General features: G+C 31.0%; 1 protein-coding gene across 1 annotated transcript in view; it reads right to left on the bottom strand.

Moving 5' to 3' along the window:
* Nucleotides 1-7,304: 7,304 nt before the first annotated feature.
* Nucleotides 7,305-25,545, bottom strand: part of OstDelta (oligosaccharide transferase delta subunit) — a 77,844-nt gene continuing 59,603 nt past the window's right edge. Inside the window, exons 15-18 of the mRNA XM_085823623.1 lie at nt 12,505-12,600; nt 12,009-12,084; nt 11,545-11,689; nt 7,305-7,495 (exon numbers count right to left, since the gene is read on the bottom strand). Coding sequence (XP_085679749.1) covers nt 11,556-11,689; nt 12,009-12,084; nt 12,505-12,600 — 306 coding nt within the window. The 3' untranslated portion in view covers nt 7,305-7,495; nt 11,545-11,555. The remainder of the gene's footprint in view (nt 7,496-11,544; nt 11,690-12,008; nt 12,085-12,504; nt 12,601-25,545) is intronic.

Genomic DNA, 25,545 nt, shown 5'->3' with positions numbered 1-25,545 from the left:
CGCTTTGAATCTGATGATGACACGAAAAATGCTGTGGAGTCGTGGTTATCAAAACTGGCGGGAAGTTTCTTTGACGTATACAAAAGCTGGTCACCCGCTATGACAAGTGTTTGATCGTTGGCGGAAACTATGTTGAAAAATAGTTTAAGACATGTATTTTCATGTAAAAATAAAATTGGATTCGAAAAAATTGTTTTGCTATTTTTTTTTTCAAAACGGTGCTTAGTTTCCGAATACGCCTCGTACATCTAAATCTGCGAATCATCTTCATTTAAACTGGCTATCTTTTTGCTGATGATAAATGCGTTTTCAGAATACTTTCCATTACTATACAGTTTTTATACAAGAAATAAACTGATAAAAATATCATGAAATTTACAAATTATTAATATATCTAATTAAATACACCATTCAGCTTCAGATACTTTTGATATGTTTATGCCAAAGAGGGCATTGGGAAAAATTAAGTATTTCCGAGAATTTATTTAAATACTTGAAAACGAACACTGTTACTGTAATTCAGTGATCTCAAACTGGCAGCCCTCAAATATATTTCCTGTAAATTAATTATGACAAGAATTTGGAGAAAACGTTTAAGATTTTATATGATTTGGAGTTCAGTTTTCATTAATTAAAGCAAATGTGAGTGACTGCAGAAAATCTAGAAATGGAGCTAATTAATTTACACTGTGATACAAATCTTATTCAGAGATTTGGAGGTACAGAATGGGCTAACTTTTATTAGTTCTTGTTTCAAAAGGTAAATATCCTCAGTTCCAAATTTTTACACTAAGAATAATTGCTTTGTTTGGAAGCATATTTATATGTGAATAGTTTGTTTTATGTAGATGAAAATCAATAAGTCTTTGAAAATGACTGCCGATGAGTATTTACAGTTTATGCTTAAAGGTACTTTTTAGTAATTTTTCTCCAGGATAATAAACTGTGAAAATTGAAATGCTATGAGGTGTTATAGCTGAAAGGTGTAGTAAAGAAACAAAGTTTATAATTAGTTACATAAAAAATATTAAGTTTTTCTATGATGCATACAAAAAAACATATTTTTCTGAATGGATTGTAGAAACATGTAATAAATAAAAGAAACAGAATATATTTCATTATTTATTCTCAAGTTTCATATTTTTTAAAGTTAAAAAATTAAGTTATTTACTTAAGTATATTACAGGTACAGGAGAACCATATCCAGGTTACTTCAGTATATTATAGATCCAGATAAACTAAATTTCACAGGGGCAGGCGCTTAGGCTTGTTAGCTTCAGTGTTGTAAATGTAACATGACTTTTTGTGTAGCATTTATGAGGATATAAATTGGTTTGAAAACCAGTAATAAGAGTTCATAAAAGCAATGTTTTAATGACAGAGTAGGAGGTTGTGAGGCTGGATGGAGCTTGTGATTATGATAAAGCAATTCATAGTGTAGTCAAAAAGAACACTTTTGAGTGAAAAAGTGCTGTGTCAGGGTCTGAAATGATCAAGGTTTGGCCTGGAGACACAGTTCTTTTGTGCATGGCTGAAGCTAGTTTCAAGAATGATGAGAATGGCTGAGAGTATGCAACATAGAAATTCAGGCGATTGAACAGTGAGCTCAAATATCAGTCTAAAAAGCTTTGAAAATGATTTTTCTACTCTAGTAACAATTATGGTAATCATTAAAAAAATTATTGCATGCAAGAAAACTGCATATATTTCCAGCAAATGGTATTTTAAGTTCACAAATTCTTGAATGGTCATATTTTCATTAAGATTATCTTTAACACAACTGTAGTATATTTATAAATGTAAAACAAATTTCAGTATAAATATATACTAAATTATCACATTTTTGCATTAATTATGTTTCTTTAGGATGGATCATAGTTTCCAAAAAATCAAATTGATCTTTCACATTTGTCATACCAATAAATTGATACTACTTTATTTGGGCTAAAATAATGTCAATACGTTCACTTTAAAATATTCTTCATGCGATTAAAATTTATGATGTGTTGAAAACTCATCAAAATAACATTTTATCTTTTTAATCCCTTGGTTAGAAGTTCTGAAGTAGTATCGTATATTTTGATCATTTTTATTCTGCTAAAATAAGTTCAAATTCATTTCATAGTTTTCTTAAATTTCATCAGGCATTATTTAAACATTGGATAGCTTCATCTAGATATATATTAATTTTCTGTAATATTTATTTTATATTATTTATTTATAAATATACAAATAATAATAAATTAAAAGTTTGCTACTTTCTTTTTTTTTATCTGCAGCACTTTTTCCCATTCCTCTTTTTTATTGTTTCTAAGATTTTTCAATTAAAACTTTCAGAAATACTCTTTAATCTAAATACTACTTTTCACTCTTTAATAATTAGAAAAGTTATGGGTTTTGAATTATCTCTTGTTACATAAACATCTCTTAAAACAAACAAACTTATTTGATCCATCTTTGGTATATCTTGAGCAGTGTCTAATAATAAAAGAATAAAAGGGAGATGCATATATCTGGGTCACCAAAATTTGTTCAAAATTATGACCAACATATTAATTCATTTTGTATAGTTAGGTTCAAATATCATGCACTTCCTACTGGCATTTCAAAAACTTGTAATTTACCTTACTTAATAATTTAACCTGTGATAAAAAATTGCCATTATAACTAGTATTTATAGCTTCACTATATCCATGAAAAGGTAACATATTGTTTGACAGCATGAGTGTAATGTCAAATAACTATTCTAAAACCATTTTCCATAAATTTGCCTCATGTCAATTTCTTCTTTGAGGTCTTTATCAACAGCCAATTTTTTTTCCCATGCTTCATACACAGCACTAACTTCCACATGTGATTTGGAAGAACTGTGGGTTTTAATTCCTACTGTTTAATTTCTAAATGTCTAATACCTGAATGCTAACTACTTTCAGAAATAAAATACAATCAACAAGGTTTGCAGTATTTAGCATCGAAAGATATAGAATAACACAACCAATGTTGGCACTTGTTCGTACTTTGTCATGGATGTATAATACAGTCAAAAGTCTTTAATCCGGACTCGTCGGGACTTCGGCGATTCCGGATTATAGATCATCAGTTTAAATCTGGTAAGATGGCATGCAGAAATTATAAAATTAAAAATATGAAACCGTAATTTATAAAATAATGAGCAATTATGATCTAAAGGGTATCCAAATTTACCAAAAAAGAAGCCTAATATTTGTTTACTTTATTAAACATTTCTTTTAACGCGCGGATGCGTAAAGCATACCTTACTCATAGCCGAAATTAGAAAATTGCAACCAGAAAACTATGTGATTTGTATTCGTGATATTTATAATGACGAGGAATTTGATTTAAATCATATCAAAGACGGAGTACATCGAAATTAAATACTACATTTAGTAAGGAATTATAAGCCGACTAAAATAAAAACATCTGCCCTGAAGATAACGATAGTGTTGACAGATCAATTTCCAGTTCATTGCGCGCCGCGACGTGCCCCCCCCCCCCTGCGCAGAGCAGCGTGAAATTGATAAACAGATTTCGGAACGGTTAGATAAACAAAGGATATGCTTTTATCCATTTTTTGTAGCAATTCGTTTTTTGTTTGATGGACATCGAAACATACTTTCGTTTTCTAGATCCTTTGGGAGCTCCAGCATCGGAAATTCTATTTGACATAATCGAAAGTTCAAGCTTACTTTTAGAAAATTGCTCTTACAGTCTGCAAAAAATAATAAGCCGGATTCAATTTGAAGATTAAGGAACAACGCAATTATCAACAATAACTGAAATAGATAATTAGATAATTTTAGCTTTTACCGTCCGTTATACATTAAACGCACACGCGAAAACGTATTCTGCACTTGCGCAGATGCATATGCCAGTCGTAAATGTCTTGCGCGCACGAGTAAAACGCCTATGCGCATGCGTCAATGCGGTGCATGCGCAGAAAGATTTTAGCTTTGAGGTCCGGATTATAGATCATTCCGGATTACGGGTGTCCGAATTAACGACTTTTGACTGTATCTACAATAAAATGTCTATTTCCTTGTTTAGTATCTTTTGGAAATGAGCCCATAGTTTTTTCCTTCACATTACCACAGTTAATTAGAAACCTTCTGATATTATCTGTAATATTTTTGCATACATAATTAATTGCCTATATCTACTGATATATATGGAAGTATCTGTATGATTATTATTAGATTTACAGTTTTTTTTTTTTTTTTTTTGTTGAGGTTGTTCAACATTACTAAGAAAAATACAAAATAATTATTACAAAAAGCTTGCACATTCCATATTTGATGACAATGCTATTATATTGCTTATGAGCTTATACGTGTAAACGAAAGAATTTATTACACAAACAATGGAATTAACAACAAACAAAGATAGGCTACTCTGATATTACAGTTATTTCTAATTTTTATTTTATTTGAAAAGAAGATATAACTCTTTTATAATTAATAGCATAATTCAAATTAAATCTGTACATATAAATATATCAAAGATGGATTTAGCATCTTTTGGAATCTACTGACTGTATTCAATTTGATTTCTAATTTTTATATTACTAAAAAAGAAGGTAAACTCTTTCATAATTAATAACATAAATTTAAATTAAATCTGTACACATAAAATATCAAAGATTGAGTCAGTAACTTTTTATTCATTTATTATTACTCTTCAAATATTCAAAAATCAAATCGTAATGGGCTCTTAGACATTACTTAATCCTGCCTACCAATAGCTAGACTCCTGGTTACAATTTATTTGAACCAAACGTTGGTTTGTAAAACTTGATTCCAATAAACCACACTTTTCTTCCTGGCAGGAGCAGAGACTGCATAGCCATTTCAGCCCCGAGTAAAGGTTTAATTTTACCAGACAGTTATTTGAACACAAATCTCTCTTTTTCATTTCTTGGCAAGTACTAAATTGTACAGTCCACTGGAAGGAGGGAAGAAAACTATTGAACAGATAACAATTATCATCAAGGATGCCAAAGAATTACCGAATACCAAGAACCAAATCAAACTTGCGATGCATGGCACTGAGGAAATATATCAAAACAAAAAATTAGTGTTGAAGTGATATAGTTGTAATGGAAAAGTACAGAATATGGGCACCTTGAACACATCTTTTCTATGCTGTTAATCAAGTTATCAGCTGGAAGCAAAGTCTATGAATGCCTTATCTCCTATTAGAGTTCATATAATAATTTTTGGAGGGACAGATAGTGAAACTAGCTATCCCATAAATATTGTCATTCTGAGTTATGATAACAGATAAATAAGTGGTACACTTTCTGAATCTAATAATTTTTTAGGTATTAATTGACACAGATTATCTATATAGCCATCATTATTGTTTATTTAATCACCTGTGGAGAAGCAAGTTGTCTGACGAGCTGATCAAGGGCTTATATATCTGAACATTCAGTAATCCATTAACAAATCTCTGTGCAGGCACCCAAACAGATTCTCAATTAAGCCATGTAAATGGCCCTTTCAAGAATGCTGGATTGGTCATGTTTCTTCCACAACACTGACAATTTCATTACATATACAAAAATTTAGATTCATTTTTAAGCAGTGAAAAAGTCCACCTTGTAGTTGTAATAAAATATTTGGCAATAAGTTGAGATGCATTTTCAGTTTCATTCTTCAATTAAATAGTCAGAAAGTGATTACCAGAATGAGTTATAACTAATGAATTGCTCTTTTTGATATTGTAAAGTCATTAAAGAAAGTTCCGTAACCTGTTGATGACATCTTTCATTTGTGTGCAAAGCCTGTAGGTTATGTGATGACAGTGTAAGAAACATTTAACTGTCATATCATTTCAGTCTTCAACAGCCAATTCCCAGTCCAGTTAACTGAGTGGTATGCAATGAAAATACCTGGTTTGGCAGAAAACCACTCATTTAACTACACTGAATCTTGATAGATCATTATTTCTGAAACATCATGTATAGTATTTAAACAAAAGATTTCAATATTTTTTGTAGCTTTTCTAAAGATCAAAGCAGACCCACCAGTGGTAAAGGGCCGTTCCCACTGGGGTTTATCTGAGCTAACGAGGAAACTAACGTAGCCGACCCAGCTCCAAAACCAGTTTTTCCCCATTGGGCAGCAAGTTGAAAAATCTGAACAGCAGGCATAGTGGAGCTAGTCGACACAGGGAACTGACCCCGTTAACTCAGATAAGCCCCAGTGGGAATGGCCCTTAAAGTCACTGAACACAGGTAGTTTGGTCGAAGGTTCAAATCCCACAAACGGGCTGGCTGCATGGGCATTTTCACCTTGCGTAACAAGCCAGTTTCTCTTAGAAAGTCCTCCACGAAGACAGATAACTCTCAAGGCTTTGCTGTAATCACTGAAAATGTTCACATTTGGAGAATTACGCTGAAGTTCCATAATACCATGTCGATATTCTGTGCCCCCAAAATCGTAAATCATGGCGATTAACTTTGCCAGAAACATGAAAAATGGCTTTATTCATAAACACAAATCTGTTGTTGCAAATTCTCATAGAGAGCTTTATGCAACAGTTTGTCGGAAGGTTTTAAGGCCTGCCCCATCTGAAAGGTTAATAGTAGACATTTTTGCAACACATGCCACACTGTTACATGAGGCACATTGAGTTCAGAACTTGCATGACATGTTAATTTTGTGGAACTCTGTAAAAACGTTTCACAAATTTTTTTCAACCACTTAAGTTTGGGCTGGTTTTCTTATACAAGCAACCCAACGTGTCCTAAAACTGCTTTACTCGCCGTTCAATACTGAGATTATGACGTAGTTTTGTGCAGAAATGATAATATTACAAAACAGAGTATATTTTCATGAAATGGATGCTGCCGTTTTGATTAACAGTGCCTCTAGTGGCGATTTTGTAACTGGAATATTTTTTGTTGTTGTCAGTTAAAATTTGTATAATTGTAGTTTCAGAATTAATTTGTTTGGGCTTAATAAATCAGTTATAGAATTTGTACTCTTTTGTCTCATTCAATATGAAATACCCTGTACTTTCTAAGCTAGATATTTATAAAACGAAGCAGTTTGCTAGTATGTTCCATTGTATGAAATGATTTCTATATCAAAAAAGCATTTTCAGGCTGCTCCTTCACCTAGAATATTGATTGTGTTAATCGAAATTTAAAAAAAAAAAAAAAAAAAAAAAAAAAAAAAATTGTGAAAATATATTATTAAATTAGGAAGAGTGACTATGTTAATCTTTTAAAATTATTTTAAGAACAGTTCATTCATATATCACAATGAAAAATACGACAATTATTTAAAAAAATTTATTTTGATCTAAGTGGTAAGAATAATTTACATTTCATGTATCAAAATGCAATTAATTGTTCCTCCTTCAGTTCATAGTTGCTGTCATCTCTCTTCCAACAATCCAGTAATGAAGAAATGCGATGAAACAGTGGTTTCTGCTTTCTCATAAAGTCAGCAACTATATTGGAATGTACCTTTGAAAAAAATTAACATTTTTAATTATGAAATATTGTCATATACAGAATTCATCAAACTCAAAACACTAAAACTGTTTAGATTAAAACACATGATAGTCAGAAAGGCCTATCAGGCCTATCAAGAAACCTATCAGAAAGGCCTATCAAGAGAAAAAAAAATCACAGAATGATCAGCATGACATATAGCTTGCCACATGAATCATTCAGACAATAACATTAAACAATGGTTGCAACAGTGGATACATGATGGAACTCAGTTCAGAAAGGGCCAAGCAGACTACTACTGGTTGAAAAGGTTAAAGAATCACTAACCAAATTATAGATCAGGTTGCTGTTGGATGTTTACATCTAACTGCAACCTGATCTATAATTTGGACAACTGAAAACCATTACAAGATGCACCCAAGAAGTGAATCTGCAATCTCAATGATCTTTACATATTAGAATCTGATGTTGTGGCCCAATTGATTTCATCATTAGGACCATGCCATCAGCATACTTGACTAAATTGCAGTTTATTGCTTCTGGCATATTGTTTACATATATGTTAAAAAAGGTCGCTGCTTGTGCTATGCCTGAACAGATTAATTTTTTGTTTGAACTCGCACCTGGGGAGTTTTACATTTCAGAAAAAGACTTGAATAATTTCAACATTCTGAAAGGCAATTTGATTGATTGCCTGCATCATGTAGTGACTCTTCTCTAAACCGGTATACAGTACAGTTCCACAAACTAGAGATAATGTGGACTGAGAGAGTGTCAAGTTTTACGGAATAAGGGGTGGGTTTTTCAGAACTCTTAATATTTAATTGTAAATTACTCTAGGCATTTGTACCATAATATTGGACACTGAAAAGTAGAGATTACAATTAAATTAATGTTGATTTTTTTTATGTCAAGCTCTAGCACAATAGGAGTTACAAAAAGAACAAATACAATCAAAATCGTAAAAACAACCTTGTATTTAGCGTAGGATACCTATGCTAAATACAAGGTTGTTATACCTATGCTAAATACAAGGTTGTTTTTACGATTTTGATTGTCACATTAGCGTGTTTCTCTTCTAGTCTAAGAACAAATACCTTAAGATAATTGAGTAAAAAACTTACATACAAAAATGAAGAGAAATTATTAGTAGTTCTTGGTAGATTGTCTTTCCCACTCATTCCATCGTCATGCAGCTTCATCCCGCAGGCAACAGAGGAACAAAATATCCATACCTTTGCTCCTTCATGTAACGAAGCATTCCTTCAGCAGCCTTCAGTCCTTCACTTCAGCAGCCTTCATTTTACTTCTCCATTGCTGATTCATCTTCATTTTTGTCTACATCGTCCTTCACCAGTGCAACTATTTCTGCATGTCCAAAAATTTTGCAATTTTCATCTTGTCTCATCCATTCTTCAACATCACCATCACTAACTTCTTCGCAGCCTGGAATTTTCTGAAGTCAATTACTTCACAATTTTCTGTCTCTTCTCTGCTTTCGTGAAATTTGTTTCCTGAACCTAGGAACGAACAAGGCTTATCTGCTCAATTTTACTCCAAGAATGAGCTATCCATCCAACATATCTATTTTCTTCAGAGTTTCGATCATATCACACCCTTTCTTCATGGCTAAGACAAGAGATGAAAGAGTTTGCATTTTTCCTTCAATGCCTCCAAAATGCCCTGCTCTATCAGCCGACACACTGAAGTTGCATTAGCAGGGAGAAATGTGGCTCTTATATCTTTGTCTTGTAACTGTTTTGCATCAGGATGGGATGAGGCATTGTCTAGAATGAGAATCGCCTTCCTTAATAGATTTTTTGATTTAAAAAACTTTTCCACTGATGGAACAAACTGCTGATGAAATCAATCATTAAATATTGCTCCATTCCTCCATGCACTTAACGGATTTCAGTACCAAGCAGGAAGATCATATTTTATTTTGGTACCATTTGGATTTTTTTAAGTTTTAAATGCCCAGGGATATTTTGATTTGCCTACAAACGTTAATTTAAGCGTATGGCTGCCTGTTGTATTGTAGCATGCCAAGATTTGTGACTCTCTCCTTGCTTCTTTTGTAGCCAGGTGCAGATTTTTCTTCCCTGGATGCCAGTCTTTTCAAAGGTAACATTAGAAAATTCAAATCAGTATTCATCCCAAATATAAATTTGATCTCCAGATGTACCTTTCTTTTAAATCAGTTTTTGGAAAATATCCTTGAATATTGCAGCATTTTCCAAGTTAGCAGATAGCTTTTCCCTGCAAACGTTTTAACTGCCTGATGCCATACTGCTCTTTCTATCTGTCGAGCCAGCCAGCACTAATAATAAATCCAGGCTGTCCTTGAAATTCATCATAAAATTTTAGGGCTTTCTCTTGTAAAATTGGTCCTAAAATGGGTGTTCCCTTTGCTGCCTGAGCCACAAATTTGCTCACTTTTTTGTAATCGTAACCACAAAAGTGCCTCACTCACTTTTTCATATTCACCACCTTACATTCTTTTTCTTTCCTTTAAACTATCCATACACGCTGTTTTCACACACCAAGACTCAATTTCGGACCTCTTCATTTTCCACCCTATCAAAGTAGTCTATCCAACACCTAAATCCCTAGTAATTTTGTTTACACTTTTCACTGTATCCAGTCTCAGTATATTGTATCCAGTCTCTTTAAGGCATCTAGTTTCATTTCCATTGTCACATTCGTTTGTTTTCTTTTCCTTTGGAACATTTTTACTTCACAGAATATCAAAAGTTCCTCAAAATATGTAACACTTATACGCGTGGATGTGAACTGAGGAATTATGCCCGCAATGAAATGGTGTAAGTTTAGTTTGCAATAAGATGCAGTCATAAAATTTCAGACATTTCAGAAGTCTCCTAACTTTTTGCAATAATAGAAAGGAATGTGAGCCTGTGGCCAGCTGCTACCTGACTTTCTTCATATCTTCAAAAGTAGCAAACAGCATTGCCAAGTGTTACAACATATCTTGAAATTTGTTAGGCAGTTCCAAAAATTAATGTCACAATGCAAAAACGGCAAAAATTATAGAAAATGAATACTCAAATCTGAACAGAACTGAAAAGACATATGTGTAAATAATAATTATATGTACTGTATGTAATATTTGCTGTATCTAGCCCAAAGATATCTTTAAAAAGTTGAGTAATATGGAATGTCGAGATATCAGAAGTCCAGTTTGCGGGACTCTACTGTATTTGGGAGCAGATGATATGTGACCTTTTGCCATAGTAAAACATGGATTCAAGTGTCGCAGCACAACATAAGGCATCTGTTGGACTTAATATGCCAGACCATGTTATGGCCTTGCAGTGATGCAGTGACCTATTGAAGAAGATCACAATGGAACCCACAAATTCTTTATTAATTGCTCTGCTTCCGAGATCATGTTATCTTTTGTGTATATTTTTATATCTTTATACCTAGTATGCAGTACTTTTCCTATTGGCAATTTCATTAACCATTAATGTAATTGTTTCTTATTATATTTTTGAAATGTAACACATAATTCAAATATTTTTAATTCCTGTAGATTTTACATTACATTAATAACAAAAAATGTATATTTTATGCAATAACAGCCACAGAATTTTAATTTACTTCAAAATTAATTTATTTTCAAAAAATTTATCACTTCTCACAATGTTGGCTGAGATATAAAGTAAAGACAAATCCATTTTTTGAAGTTTTATAAGAAAAAAAGAAGAGTTTCACAATCTCATACATACTAACCTTTTTTTTTTAATTGCAATTCTTAGCTTCAAAATTAAGTTTTAAAAAATAAAGTGCATAACCCTTAGAGTGGCATGATCACTTTTACACATTTATGAATTTTTTTTCATGACCAGATCCAAAATGCCATGCTGTTGAGCTCTTGGATTACTGTTACTTTTACCAATTAAAAATTTTTGATCAGAAAATAGTAACAGAAATCTTCCAGATTTAAGCTCATTCTAAAAATATATTCCCAAATTTGATTTTCTGAAATCACAAAAATGATTTAAATTAAAAGAGATTTATTAAATTTTATAAAAAATTACCTTTTATAAAATTATTTTCCTTCAGCTAATTTGCTTAGCAATCTGTGTCCACTTAAGAATGTAAAAAGTCCTAATCCCAGCAGATATTTCAGCGTAGTAAACATATTCATGTGTAGCCAAAAGCAGATGAAAAGGCCAAAAATAGCTAAAAAGCATCAAAGGTAATAGAAAAAAACTAACATTACTCATCATGTGTTAAATATTTTCAATTATAAAAAATCCCTTTAAAATAATACAAGAAATATTAATACTGTATCTGAAAAGAATAATTTTAATGTAGATATCTAATATGCAACTTGAAGATGCTACAGAAATTCTTAGACATTTTACATATAATAAGGGGAAAAAATGATTAAAGACAAAATAACAGTTTATATATTAAAATCAGTAACAATCTGAAAAATTAATTAAAAAGTAGTATAATTTGTTTTTAAATAAATTTTCTCTTAAATATGTAGCATTACCTAAAAGACCTAGATGGAAGGCTATAGGGTACACAGAGAGTGGGAAATTTGATAAATTAGCTCCCAACTTGATCCACTATAAAAAGATAATTGTACAGTTATATGTATGTGAATATATTAACACACTGATCAAATCATAAAAAGAAAATTATCTTGAGAATACATTTATAGAATACTCCAGATTACAATGGTACTTTCAGCAACACTTCTTCAGAAAAGCTATGGTGCTCAACTCCAAAACATCACTAATGTGATCATAATCAAAAGGAAATGTTGCAAAATGCTGTTCTGAAGATTTCTGATAAATTATGATTACCATACAAACTATTCCCAAATTTACAACTTTTCTAAAGTTGTGTTGCTAGTGATATGGAAACCTTTATCTAATACTTTTATTCATTAAAGGATTTTCAAGAACTTAAAAATTCATGTGTTGCATGTTAAAAAAATAAATAATTGAATAACATATCAATAAATGAAGAAAAATAATGCTTACCAAAATAAATAATAATAGCAAAGGCACTAGACACAAGACAGAAAATGTATTAGAAACAAGAGGAGATGGCCTTTTTTCTTTTTCTCGGAACAAATGCTATTCAAGAAATAAATTTTATGTTAATATAATTCATTATATTGAATAATAACAAGGAAAAAATAATGCATTTAATAAAATATTTCAGAAATGCAATAGCATCAATAAAAACACAATAAATCATGTATATGATAAAATATCTGAAACCGATCAGCTTTTTTCTCAATAACAGAAAAGTATACCAAAACCACAAACAAAGGAAGGAAAACAAAATATATAATTTCTTCTTCTACAACATTTCAAAGTCCTAATTATTTGAAAGATCATGTTTTAAAATAATATTTCATTCTAAAGTCCCTTAATTATTAATTAAATGCTATTAATTTTCCTGTGCTCAGAATAATTTTAATTTAGCATAAGTTTTCATTAATTACATTAGAAAGAAATTTTTATTTGATTGACGATTACAAAAATTAAAATTAACTGTATTATTATTATTAAAATCACATATTATTTCTTTTCTGTTTACAAAAAGGTCTCTGAAATATTTATGAATAAATGACTTTTTATGTGAGTTAAGGAAGAGAATAGGGAAAACAAATATATTAACATTCTCTAAAACTTGCAAATGAATTATGAAATATTAGGAAATAATTATTTTAATATTTATCAAAATTTTGTTAATTATTTTAACAATACACAGTCTAAAATTTTTATTTTCAAGTCTTAAAAGTATGCATAGCATATCATATACTATGCCTTTCATAACCATTTAATACACTGTTTTCCAATAATTTCTGCATGAATAATTCATAAATATATTTGCCAATAATACTTGTAATCTGTTACACAATTAAATGTTAAACTCATTGTCTGATGCATATTCTATAATTAGATTTCTTGATAGAATAATAATTATAGGAGTTTATGAATGTATGTATCACTCATTTTCATATACATTTATAGTTAATTAGAATAAAATACATTTCTAAACAGGTATGTATTGATAATATAAATTTTTCCTTTTCTGATATATACAAATCTCATTTGAAGTCTCATTGCATCTCATTCATTTATTTCCTGTGCATTCACTGTATTTGTCTATGAATTTTATTTCATTATATACATTAAATAAAAACTATATGCATTATTTTAATGTAATATTAATAAAATATACTTTTAATTCATCATTCTTAAATTCTTCTTGACTTGAAATCCGAGCAATGGCCAAGTGGTTAAAGACTGCCGAATATTGGTAGCTCATCCTTTGTTCAAATTCAAGCAAATGGGTTCGCTGCATGGTTGATTTTTATAGTTTCCCCCATGTGTAACATGAATATGAATAAGTTATCCTTAGAAAGTTCTCCACAAAGGCATCCTTTCTCTTAGGCAGATAGTTCTTGTGTGCTTGCATATCCAAATAACCAAACGAAACTACCTTTCCTAACTTCATGGATGCAATTTGCTGTTGATGCTATTCTCATCCAATTTTCAATTTTAACCATTTAAACCACTTTTCATAAAAAATGGTGAATACAGTTCCCTCTGTAAGCCTTTGTAGATGACCTGCTTAATTTCTGAAGCAACCATTTTCTTGTTCTTTATTTTTGCGCACAATATTAATAGTCTATTAATTTCATATCAATATTATTTCTAACTGAAAGATAAGCTTTTTATGCTCAAAATACAGTGGCATCTTTCATTTGCTATGAATTACCTGCTAAAAGTGTATACTATTCTATAAGTATGAAAATGTGGTATTTTATGTAAAACGTTTAATGCACTTCAGATTTCTTCATTGAAAATATTGTAATACATTTCAGATATTCCTAATAATTAGAAAATATACCCAATTTTTAATTTCCTAAGAAGCTGTCAAAGTAATGTGATCTGAATATAAACAAATGTGCCACAGTTTCTTAAATGTTATACTCCCTTATCAAACCTCAAAAGTACTGTGTCAGTCATGGATGAAAAAGGCATTTCCTTCTATTCCTACCTCCATGATTGAAATAGACAGATCACAGTTTAAAGAGATAGAATTAATTACAATAAAATAGGTTTGCAATCTAAAACTTGAGACAACAATCTAATTCTTTAAAAGGAATTTTCTTTTTGGAAAAATTACAAAATACTCTCTAGAATAAAAATACTGTTATCAATTGATACAACTAAATTGTAGTTGTAAAATAAAACTGAAACTCGCCTAAAAATAATTTGATGAAATCTCTTGTATTTGTTTCTGCATTTCTTTCATTAATGTAAATTAGCAAAAACTGAATCAAAATATTGAAAAATAGGTACTTGCATATTAGCACAAGCACCTGGTGCAATTTGGCAGTTTTTTACAGGAGAGGGGGGGGGAAAGTGATTTGATGAATTTCGGACTGCAGCTTATAATGAATGTGGTTACCTAAAGAACAGTTATATGCATGGTTGCTAGAGTTTGGAGACTTCTACTAAGGTGTGATATTATGCAAGTATCGAAAATTTACTAGAAATTTTTTTAAAAAAATACATACATTAATAACTGCAATTTGCATGTTACTAAAAAATTTCCCTGTATCATTAAATTTAATTGTTGATGCAATATGTAACATGTAAGTGGAGGTAGGATGAGATGCAATATGCAATATGTATGTTGATGCAATATGCAATATGTAAGTGGAGGTAGGATGAGAGTATACATAAGAAGTGCAGTTTTGAATTTTGCAACTGCCATTGTAAAACACAGTTGAAAATGTATTCCCCCCTCATTTATACCAATTTGATAAAATAACACTTTTTGTAAAATATGATTGAGAAACACTGGTGTATTTTTAAATGATTTATTATACCTCTGAGCAAACACTTCTAACAGAAAAGATAAATGAAGGATCATTTGTTTTGCCAATTCTCCACAACTTTCCCTCATGTTTCTGACCTCTGTTTGTAATGTACAGTAGTTTACCTTCTAAGCAAAAATAATATTTAAAAAAAAAAAAATTTCAGATGCCCAAAGGGGCTTTATTTAATGTTTTGTGTGTTACCTTTATTTATTAAATATCATGTTTGCACTTAACCATAAAATTTAATTCAACAGCATTATCACAAAATATTTAAAAGAGCATATCTTTAGAATTTTCAATACAGTCTCGCGTGCTGGAGAAAAACTTTTTTTCCCATACAGTGCTGCCATTGCTCACTTTGAAATCATTCAGTTTCTTAATCAAAACTCATCAATGCTTTACAAAAATAAACAATAAAACAAATTCCAAATTTGGGCATCCAGATGCCCATATTCGGGTAGAGATGTACGTTATTCAAAATTTAATGGCTCTAGGTACCATTGTTTTATCACAATGTGAGAAACATACATACATTTATACTTATTCTTCATTACTTAATTTCTTCAAATATAATACAGGGCTCTAATATTTGGTAGCAACAATTTAAAAAGTGATTCGCTGATAGTGAATCAATGCAAAATGCCAAAACGAAATAAATTGCTCCTTTGGACATTTATTTCGTTATAAATGGATACGGTTACCTAAAGAACAGTTATGCGCATGGTTGCTAGAGTTTGGAGACTTCTACTAAGGCGTGATATTATGCAAGTATTGAAAATATATTAGAAATTTTTTTTAAAAAAAATACATACATTAATAACTGCAATTTGCATGTTACTACAAAATAATATAAATAGGAAATTTGATAATTTCCTAGTTATATTATCCCTAATGTGATCTGTAAATATATTTTTGGATTTACATATAAAAAACTGTCAAATTATCATACTTTAAACTAAATATGTACTAATTCAGTGTAATTATAATGATATACATAAGTTCATTATGAATAAAAGCTGAAATGATACTTTACAATCTTGAAATCAAGGATTCTTAATTCTTTTCTCTAGTTTTCATTCTTTTTGGAATCAGTTAATTAAAAATAAAAGTATGTAGAAATAACCACAATTTTTTTTTAATGCTGTGCCCAGTACCACAGGAGAAACTAACTTCGTATTAAAATAAAAAAATATTTTACACCTTTGCTGATAATTTTTTGATAAAAAATTATTTTCAGATTATTTACTTATTAAATCCGGAACCTCCAAATTCCTGTTACCAGAAAAGTACTTGTTACATATATCCATAAATTTTTCAAATAATGAAGAAATCTAAATACATTCTGCTCATTAATTTGCCAAGCTATAATTATTCTTTTCTCAATATTCACATGCAACAAAAATTGTTCTTTGCGAGATATATATTATCCGAGTTGAATTACAAAGAAATTATGATGTTGCCTTATATCAACTATATGCGGGAAAAGATCTTTACATGTTTCTTTCCCATTTAGGTTCAGTAAGCTGGAAATGCTGTTAATTTCACATCTTTTTGACCATATGATTGCACTTTTGTTAATGCATGAACATTTTAAGGATGTAAAGCTGCACAGTGCATCAGCATACATTTTGACTGGCACATTGCAGATTTCTAAAATAACACTGAATACTTCTTTAATTTAGGAATTAAAAAAAAAAAAAACATTAAATATGGGGCTATGTATTATACACACCTTTTATGCAATAAACACTTGAATATTACAGATAGACTTAAGAATTAATTACAGATCATTTATATTTTTGTGTAATCTTTAATTATGACAGGTAACATGTACAGCAATCTGGAAATGCTATTACTTGAAAAAATTCTATTTAGCATTTTATATATTCACAAATAAACTATAAATATATGCAAAACAAATTTTTTTTCATCAGATATGTAATATATAGCATAGATTTTCTTTTATAAATTATAATGTTGCTCCAATATTTATAAAAAATTTAACTTGGTCATAACATAATTAAATCTATTCTAATTTAATAAATTAGATATACAGTGCAAAGTCCGAGATCTGGACCTCAAAGCAACTAATAGCACTTTTTTTAAGGGCTTTCTTCCTTTCTTTCTTTCTTTTTCTTTTTTTTTTTTTTTTTTTTTTTTTTCTTTTTTTGGTATGCTTTACATATGCACATTTGATAAGTAAATAAATAAAAAAAAAGTGTGAAGAGTCCAGATTCTTAATTTCACTTCGGCGCTAAATAAAATACCTCATTATTTAAGAAACAATAATTTTGGGATAGTGTGATCAATAATTTGGCTCCATGGCTGCATATCTGATTGACATACATCTGAAATCAAAACATTCTACATAGAAGTATCATTGATTTTATGCCTACTAATATTTTATACCCCTGACACAACATGGCAAATCATTATTTATTACATTTTGCTTTCATCACTGCATGTTTACCAACACATGATAACTTGAGTAATGACTCATGCAGCAATGCCTAAACATTCTTTTTTTTTTTTTTCCATCACTAATTGAATAACAAAGAGTACGGCAACCTTCTATGATGACATTACGCTTGGCGACGATTACAGATTTAAGTTAAATGTGCTAAGAAATGTTGATGAGGAAAAATTTAACAAAAATTTCTTTCCATATGAAAATAGATTTTGTTAATGAAGGTTTGTCATAGGCCAAAAGATTACATTTAGTGCTATTTGAATTATCAATCACTGATTTGTTATTCACATTATAAATCCAGACCTGGTGCCAGAGCTCATATGGCCAAACAGGGTGGCAGAATTTAGAGAAGAACCGAGCAACAAAATTAAGGGATCACACAATGTTGAGAATTTAGGGAAAGCACTGGAACCCAGAATTTAGGAGCAGCAAAAATTCAAAATTTAGGGATTGAGGACCTGCAGAGACTGCATCGGGTGCTATATCTATAAGATATCCAGCGCAAGCCCTTGATAAGACTTAAGTATATGTGGGAATTTATTTATTCAAAATAAGCCTTAAGCATAAGCAAGAAATAAATGTAAGTATAATAAATAACTAAACTAATTCAGGCTTTATTGTCTCAGTGCATGATAGAAGCAAGACAAAATTTGGAGGACCAACTTGTTTTTCATCGCCAATCTCATGATATATAGCCAATAATGAATAGCAGACACTATTAAGCTAGACTATAATTATACCTTACGGATTCCAAGGAATTTCAGTTAATATAGCAGATTGCGCTGTTCCTTAACTTTCTGATTTGATCCAGCTTATTATTTTTTGCAGGCTGTTATTATTACAGCAATTTTAGGAAAATTAATTTCAACTATGTTGAAAAGAGTTTCTAACTCTGGAGCTGCAACAGGATCAACAAAGCAAAAGCATGTTTTGATGTCCATTACACAAAAAGTGGAATTGCTGCAAAAGATAGATAAAGGTAATCCATCTCAAAATTATGCGAAGAGTATAGCATTGGTTATACTCTGTTAATTATATATGATTCTCATAAACTATATATGAAGTCAAATGTACATGACATAAGAAAACAGAAAAGGGAGCTTTTTTAATTTTGTGTGGAAAAACAGAAAATTATTCATTATGCTAAAAGTGACGATCATGACAAAGTGATGATTGAATGGGTCAGACAGTGTCACAGTAAGGGCATGCCATTCCAATGCTAATGGCTCAAGACAAAGTATTTCATGAAGAAATAAACTTACAAAATTTCAGATGAAAAATTTAGCTGGTGCTCAAGCTACTGAACCATTCATCAAACTCATTAATAGTGAAAAGTTCTCCAGAACAAATTTACAATGCAGATGAAACTGGTCTTAACACATAAGTATAAACTTTTCGTAATCAGAAAAAGTACATGACCTCAAGTATTTAAAGGAATAAAGATCTCCGTTATATATTGTACAAATGAAACAGCATAGATAACACAAGTGTTAATGAATGACTGGTTTGAAAATCATTTCATACCCAAGGATTGGCAACATTTGAATTCGGTTGATTTACCTGATGATGCAAAAATTATCCTGATTGTAGACAATTGTTCAGCTCATATCTTATTTAAAGTTTTAGTGAAAGATGATATAACTGTATATTCTTTCCTTCAAACTGTATGTCCATCATTCAGTCGATGGATATCTGAATAGTGCGCACTCAAATGCAAATATAAAAAGTAGCCCTTTTAAAATCCATGTTAAATTTCTTGAACAATGGCAAGACTAGTCAAGAATTTTTGAAACTCTTCAGCATAAAATCTGCTATGTGGAGCATCACATTGTAGGAGAATGCAAGATAAATTAAAAAAGTTTCACATAGTGGCAACACTTGTAAAAGCAAGTGGCTGATATATGCATAATAGTATAAAATGTCCAAAAAATTTGCAAGACTCCAGTAATGACATTTTTAATTTCAAAATTGGTCTATTTTGATGTCATTAATATGCTAATTCAGAAAACAAGAAACATCAATCAAGATAAATGACAGAATTCAACTTGAACTCTGTTCACTGACTAAATCTGGGTCATGGTAGCAAACATTCAAGGATGTGTTTGGAAGATGTAAATATGCTGTATTGTAAATATACATCAAACACTTAGAATATGCTTAATATAAACGTCCCCGATTTCAACCAACTTTCCGATAAAATAAAGCTTTATTCTAATGAAACAGAATTATGAAGAGCATATATAAGAATATGGTACTCTACTGTTATAGGGACTGTATTCAGAAATGTACCCTGCTAAAAAAAAAAAAAAAAAAAAAAAAAAAAAAAAAAGGACAGTCCTATATCTCCCGATCTACTGGGCCGATTGACAAAATTCAAATTGCGTTCTTCATGTCTCGAAAGCGCGACTTAGGATATATATTAGATTTATATATAGCACTATTCTAACATAGGTTTTTTGACACAAAATCGGACTTTTTCTGAAATAACATACCAATTTTTTTACATATTTCGATTCTACGACTCAAATTACGCCTAAATATGAAATTTTGTAAAATTTGGAGAGAAATTTACGGAGAAATTCACAAATTTATGTTGGCACTTTTTTGTCAGTTTGTGCCAAGAATACTTTACTTGGCGAACTTCTTAATATATGGCAACCTAGTTTCTTTTCCCGTGAGAGGAAAAAAAGTCACCATCGTTCCTTTTTTCCAAATAATATTCTTTATATTATATTTTTAATTATAACTTATTATTTTAAGTAATTTTTTCTTTTTCGAATTTCATTTTAATTGTTTAAGTTGCACTTTTTTTTTTTTTCGAATAACTGTTTTAAAAATTTCCATTTACCTATTCGAACTGCGTAAATAAAGGTGCAGCATTTATTTATTTATTTTTTCAAATAGTTTTCTTTATATATATTTTTCGTCATAGTTATTATTTTAGGTCATTTTTTAATTTTTATACTTTTATTTTAATTGTTTGTGTTGCATTGTCTCTTCAGATAATTGTTTTAAAATTTTCTATTTATTCCTTCGAACTGAGCATTTTAAATATATTTATTAATATCAATTTTCCAGAATTTGATTTTATTTATTTGAACTGCATTTCTTTCGGAAGAATACTTTGTAACCCAGACTACGATGCGTTTGAAAACTGCATACTATATTAAAAGAAAAAATACAGTAAAGCACAGTTTTACACGCCTTTCAATGTTCCGTTCAGAAAAAATATATATAAATAAGAGAGATGTATAACCGATATTTTAACTTAGGATGACTTGCATACACTGCTTTAAACAGTTTTATCATTGTGCCCATTGCTTTACACAATTTTTAAATAATATAATTAAAATGATTTCAAATTTGGTTTCTTAAAATGTTATTCATATTTTAGTCAAATATTTTATTTTTGAAATCGCAAGAATCAAATATCATAAGATTGAAAAGTTTTAAATTAAAAAAAATACGAATACTAAATTTTACGAAAAAATTTATTTTTCTTCTCTTTTTCTTTAAGCATTCTGAAAGTATATTGAAAAGTATCCAACTTTTCGAAACATTTTGGCATTTCTCACAATCATTTTAAATAAAGTTATCGCCTTCCATTTCATAAAGGCCCACAAACGGCCGAGCGGTAAAGTTGCTGAACACTGGTAGTTCACTCCGGGGTTCGAACCCCGGTAAACGGGCTGGTTGCATGAGCGTTTTCATGGATTTTCTCATGTGTACCGCGTATGACAGCTGGTTTCCCTTAGAAAGTTCTTCACGAAGTATTTCGTCAGAGCCTTTATCAGTCTTTAGAGGCTAAACATTTTGAAGGTATGAGATGAAAGGAAAGACTGGTTTCATCAAAAGGTTTTGGTTTATTTTATTATGACAAAGCACACTACGGCTATCTGCCTAAGGGGAGGATGCCTTCCTGGAGGACTTTCTAAGGGAAACTGGCTTGCATACACGTTACACATGGGGAAAACCACGAAAACACCCATGCAGCCAGCCCGTTCGTGGGATTCGAACCTCAGACCGAACTACCAGTGTTCAGCGACTTTACCGCTCGCCCGCTGTTTCATCAGGAAGGGAAAAAAAACATCTTTAAGTGACATCCACATACATCACTGGATAAACTCCTGAATCTTCAAATAATTCGACTGAGGAAATCATGGGATTCACCATTTATGATACGATATGATGTTCTATAACGTAATTTACACAATCATATAGTTTAAAACCAGTCGCTCTTCACTATAATCTGTTAAATTTAATTATTAATCTGTTAAACTTAAATTTAATTTTGTCTTTTCTGTTAACACAAGCTCAATTGATGGTATTTGCTGGTGTACACGTCCAAGTGTTTTCTCTTTGAACACCTAAATTCTTTGAAGTATCCTGAAAGTATATTCGAAAGCGTCCAACTTTTTGAACATCTTGGTACGTCTGACAGCCAAATTTCCCTGCAAATTTTTGCTTACTTTTCTCCCTAATTTTCTTCTTTCCTTCTACAGTTATTTTCAGTGCTCACACAAGAAAATTAAGATTTTTCGACTGCTAGACTTCCATACATTTTGCATTCTTGTCAATTTTTTAAAATATCAATTACATGAATTGCGTTTCAGCTAAAGTCAGCTTTTCATTTTCTAGTCATTTTAGCTATAAATAAAGTTTAAAGCGAAGTCCAAAGGATAAATATTTTAATTAAAATATTTTTGCTAAATGACAAAGAAATAAAACAGTCCAGCAGGGATTATTCTGTACCACAGAGTAACCCGATTCTTATATCGGCTGAAACAATCTAAATCCTATTAAAGATCATGTTTTTTTATACAATCTATAACGCGAGAGAAAAATTAGCTTCTTAAAACATGCTTTCTAAGAGAATTAATATAAAAATTTATATTTATATATATATTTTTTAAAGTTGACACTTGAACCAAACTGTCAGACTTTTAAAGCTTATTTTACATGGTGGTTATTATTAAAGTTCCACTTTGAAATGGTCATAAAAGGAAAACTACCGGACCAAATGTTATCAAACTTGGGAATCGTGTAAAGAAGGTTATGGGAATTTATTTTCGGCGGAGAAAAAAAAAAGAGTCCAAAAACTCACCATCAGGGGAAAAATGGCGCTGTATACAATATTGTTAAATGAAATAAGACACGAAAACATCTGTTTAAAATGTGTTTAATAGTTTCCGAAACGTGTTACAAAGCATGTTCAATGTAGCGTCCAGCATTTTCCGAAAGCAAGTTAAATCATGTTACTGCATTCTCAACAGCAGCTCTTAGCATATCAGGTTTGGTTTTGGTTTGGTTTATTAGATTACAGCAAAGCACTCGAGGACTATCTGTCTTAAGGGAGGGATGCCTTCGTGGAGGACTTTTTAAGGGAAACTGGCTCGTATACACGTTACACATAGCATATCAGGAGGAATGTTATCAGTGTATCACATTTTTCATTTCTGCCAAATTCTTTAGATTATCACCATAAACAGTGCTTTTGAGATAACCACATAGACAAAAGTCACAGAGATTGAGGTCTGGTGGGAAGAGGGGAAGTGTTGGCCTATAAGACGTTCATTCGTGAAATGTTGCCTAAGTAACTATGCGACACACTTGAGGTGGTGCCCAGCCCTGCATAAAAATCGTATTATCTAAAATGCCACGTTACTGCAGTTCATGTATCACGAAACATTTTAATATTGGCTCTAAGTGAGTTGCAATCGCAGTGGTCCAGGTGTCGACTGCTCTTCAGAAAAAAATGGTTCAGTTATAAAACTAGCTGTCATTCCACATTAAACGGTGTGGAATGACTGCTATGCAATCGAATATAGTAGGAGAATGCAATGGAACTAGATAGATAACATGAGAGATTTCTTTGGCCCAAATCGATTAAAAGCGTTTTGAATCAGTATCTTCATGTTTTAGTGCCGAATTCAGGCTTAAAAAATTACAAATTAGCGATCTGTAAGAAAACGATTTCCAGATTCTACACACTTGTGAGAGTGATTTGCGATCTCACATTTTCTAATCGCTAATTCGTGGTTTTCACGGACGAAATTCTCACTTACAGGGATGGCGCACTCGACATTTATCGAATTTAACGTCTTTAAATGGTAATTTGCCTACTTCAAAGTTTCTTAAGGGTATACAACATATTACACCCGTTTAACAAAAGGTTAAGTTAGATTCCGACCCATATTTCGTTTAACAATATTGTATACAGCGCCATTTAACATTTGATCCAGTAGTTTTCCTTTTATGACCGTTTCAATGTGGAACTTTAATTATAACCACTCTGTATATTATTAAATTTTAATTTGAAGCTATGCGTTATATGTATACCATGCGTAAAATTTTCGCTTTTATGGAAAAATAAAAAATTGAAGCAAATATACTTAGTACAATGGACCAAAACTGAAAACATTTCCCCTCCCTCCGAAAATAAAATATTGAAATTTCGAACTTGAATTTACTGGGTTATCGAAATATTTAATTTGACTTATCTTCTAAGTCCTAGTTCCGACAACAATTCCGTCAAAAATTCCGAATTACTTAAGCTAAAGTAAAAGATTTAGTATATGTTATATATACTATGCATGTTAATAAAGTAATCAGAGTGTAATAAAAATAGATTATAGAATTTATGCTGATGTAACTTTTTGTCTGACTGCACAACATGTAATGGAAGAGAAGGTTTGTAGAGATCTGTTTTTGACATGCCTCTAAAAGTAGATGTCATATTAATTTTGTCTCTTCAATGTCAAAAAACTTTCCTTTGAGAGGCAACTTTAGTTTTTGAGAAAGAAAAAAAATCACAAGAAGACAAATTTGAAGAACATGCAGGACGATTGAGTACACATTCTTATTTTCGGAACACAAGCGGTTCTCCGACTGGTTATTGAATAATGAAAGGATGCATTGTCATGCAATACAAAACATTTGGAATACGTTTTCTGGCTGAATAACGTAAGATTAAAAGTCATCTGCTTAATTCACATCCATTTACAAGTCAACTACTCGGGCAATTGTAGAATCGTTTTAATCCTGAGCTTGTAATTTAAACACTTCTTTAATCTTCCGAGAACGTTCCTTCTTTAGCTCATATTCCAAGAATATTAAGTGAATACAATTATTGCCAAAGAAATTGAATATTCATTTGCACTACGGCTTGGTAGTTTACTAACGAGTTAACAAAACTTAAATTCTGCTTTTTGTGTCTAAGAATACAAAAATATTTTAAATATTTACAAATAAAATATTAAATTGGAGATTTAATTGGAGCCTCACCAGTTGCCTAGCATTTGAAGATAGTTAAATACTAATTGTTTGTTGCGAAGTCTAACCCAGGCTGCATGGTTGATTTTCATAGTTTTTTAGGTTCTCTTTACAAAGATTCTCTATGAAAGCATCTTAATCAAATAGCTCCCATGTTCTTTCTATGTTCAAATAACCAACTAACCTAGTTTAAGCGCGATTTCCAAGTGAATTTACTAGTAAAATCCGAATACTCATTAAAAATCATGTAGCTAGCCAATCGGGAATAACATGAAAGATACGGCGCCAATAATTGAAATGTTGTTACGGTACGCTGTTTCTTAACTTAGATGGTCATTCCTTAATTAAATAGCCCACCAACGGCCGAGCGGTAAAGATGCTGAACACTGGTAGTTCAGCCCGAGGTTCGAATCCCGCGAACGGGCTGGCCGCATG

The sequence above is a fragment of the Stegodyphus dumicola genome, chromosome 9 (assembly GCF_044657685.1).
Source record: "Stegodyphus dumicola isolate Sdum_Otavi_A_Nest chromosome 9, ASM4465768v1".
Classification (NCBI taxonomy): Eukaryota; Metazoa; Arthropoda; class Arachnida; order Araneae; family Eresidae; genus Stegodyphus; species Stegodyphus dumicola.
This window is presented reverse-complemented; position numbering and strand designations above follow the sequence as displayed.